Genomic DNA, 2,129 nt, shown 5'->3' with positions numbered 1-2,129 from the left:
CGCTCCTGGCCGTCACGAGGTCTGGGGTTCGATCCTGGCCCCTCCACTTTCCGATACGAGTTGTCCGTGGTCAAGGTGAGCGTCTGTCCTGGTTCACATGACCCCCAGGTCACGTGGCACGAGAAAACTGTGACAGGAGGGAGAGATCGATGTCAAGAAAAGGTGAAGAATGCGAAACAGGAGTGGGATAACACTCACTGAGAACTTAAGGAGTGATCAAAATGAGGAAAAGGGGGGGAACAAGACAATGCAAATGTGCAGATGTTGGTAAGCGTACTGAAGGGCTCCTCCTCGCGTCAAACACCCTGTTGCGTCCAGAGCTCCTCGCCCTTGCCCTCATGCTCTACTCCTTGAGTCCAGGGACAAATGGGAAATGTGGAATGATTGGGGGTGGTGAGCACAACAACAATAACGGGGGGACAGTGGAGCGAGATCTGGTTTAGAGGATTGTCAAAGTCTGCGGGCTTGGCAAACAATGACATGAGGGTGGCTTGCCTAAAGGGCACGCGTGCTAGTGCATTAGCACAAGGTAATGTATCACATAGGTCTTAGAGACATGTTAGAGACAAGCTTGAGAGACACGTCAACGTCACCAGCGTAAGAACATGCACGTCCGATCCAGTCACCGTAAGGTCAATTAGAGACACAGATTGAGCGCCTAAAATGGTCCGCCCAATCTGAATCGAGGCTTCCCAACCTCAACCGCTCTTACACGAATTTCGCTGATGTAAAACAACTGAACCCATGTAGGTTCTCACTGGGCATGAGCATTTAGTATGGGCCGTTGTTGTTTCCCCGGATAGCAAGTGGATCGTGAGTGGGTCATGGGATAACACCATCATCGTCTGGGACTGTGACTCCGAGTCGGATGGACGGCTATGCGATGAATGGATGGCTCACTACAGCAAGCTCAATTCTCTTGCATTTTCCCTGGACAGCTGATTCCTCGCTTCTGCCGGCAGCGACAGGAAGGTGGTCGTCTAGGATCTGAACCAAGATGCACGTCGAGTCGCAACACTCGAAGGGCATTCGGACAAAGTCCTGAGTTGCGCCTGGTCTCCTGACGGTACCATGATCGCATCCAGGGGTGTCGACAAGACAGTTCATCTCTGGGACACTAAGACATTCCAGCAGGCCCATCTCTGCGATTGCGGGCACGAGCGCAAAGTTCGGTTTGTTCAATTCTCTCCTGACGGACACTGGCTCGCTTCTGGAGGCGAGGATCACCACTGCTGTATATAGGATGTCGCGTCAGGCACACTGCACAAGATCTTCGGGGGGCTCACGCGCGAGCTCCGTGCCGCCGCGTTTGACCCGGGGAGCACACGCCTCGCCACCGCGTTCTGGGACGACACAGTGCGGATCTGGGATGTGGAGACGGCGGAGTCGATCTTTGTCTCACGGCAGCACACAAATTGGGTAGAGGAAGTGGAGTTCTCCCCGGACGGGAGCTTGTTGCTGTCTGCGTCGTGGGACAAAACAGTGAAGATCTGGGACACATCCACCGGTGTCATGATCATGTCACTGGACGGACACTCCAACTACATGAGTGCGGCGTTCTTCTCCCCATGTGGGAGGTACATCGCATCGGCGTCCATGGACAAGACAGTGCGGTTGTGGAGGACAAGTGATGCATCAGCAAAATGTCATGGTCTTGAATCTGAACTTGGGCCAAGACCACGGTCTTAGAGCCAAGACCATGGTCTTAGCCTCAAGTCTGCAGTCTTGGTGGTCTTGAGGTCAAGACCATGAACTTGGAGCCAAGACCGTGAACTTGGAACCAAGACCGTGAACTTGGAGCTAAGACCGTGAACTTGGGGCCAAGACCACAGACTTGGCTCTAAGACCGTGAACTTGGAGCCAAGACCATGGACTTGGCTCTAAGACCGCGGTCTTAGAGTGAAGACTATTGTCTTTAAGTGCTTAAGCAACTTAGAGTTAAGGGTCAACTCGTCTAAATCAATATAAGAGTATCTAGATCATATAAAGATATGGTCTAGTAATGATCTTATAAACTGCATAATTGTGTATATGTTCAAGATAAGAATGGTCATGAGACCTACTATAGTGTTCAATGCTTAAAGATCATGTTACTTCCATGATAGCACTACAATATTAGAATGACAACC

At 51.3% G+C, this 2,129-nt stretch overlaps 1 protein-coding gene across 1 annotated transcript; it reads left to right on the top strand.

The window, feature by feature from the left end:
- Window positions 1-753: 753 nt before the first annotated feature.
- Window positions 754-1,620, top strand: DICSQDRAFT_15874 (WD40 repeat-like protein; the record flags this gene model as incomplete). Its single annotated transcript, XM_007371935.1, has 3 exons — window positions 754-853; window positions 1,010-1,234; window positions 1,358-1,620. Coding segments are annotated over 3 exons (588 nt in total), but the record flags the coding sequence as incomplete, so codon positions are not given.
- Between the last annotated feature and the right edge of the window lie 509 nt (window positions 1,621-2,129).

This window comes from Dichomitus squalens (assembly GCF_000275845.1).
Source record: "Dichomitus squalens LYAD-421 SS1 unplaced genomic scaffold DICSQscaffold_493, whole genome shotgun sequence".
NCBI classification, from domain to species: domain Eukaryota; kingdom Fungi; phylum Basidiomycota; class Agaricomycetes; order Polyporales; family Polyporaceae; genus Dichomitus; species Dichomitus squalens.
The sequence above is the reverse complement of the archived record's forward strand: the minus strand, read 5'-3'. Positions and strand labels throughout refer to the sequence as shown.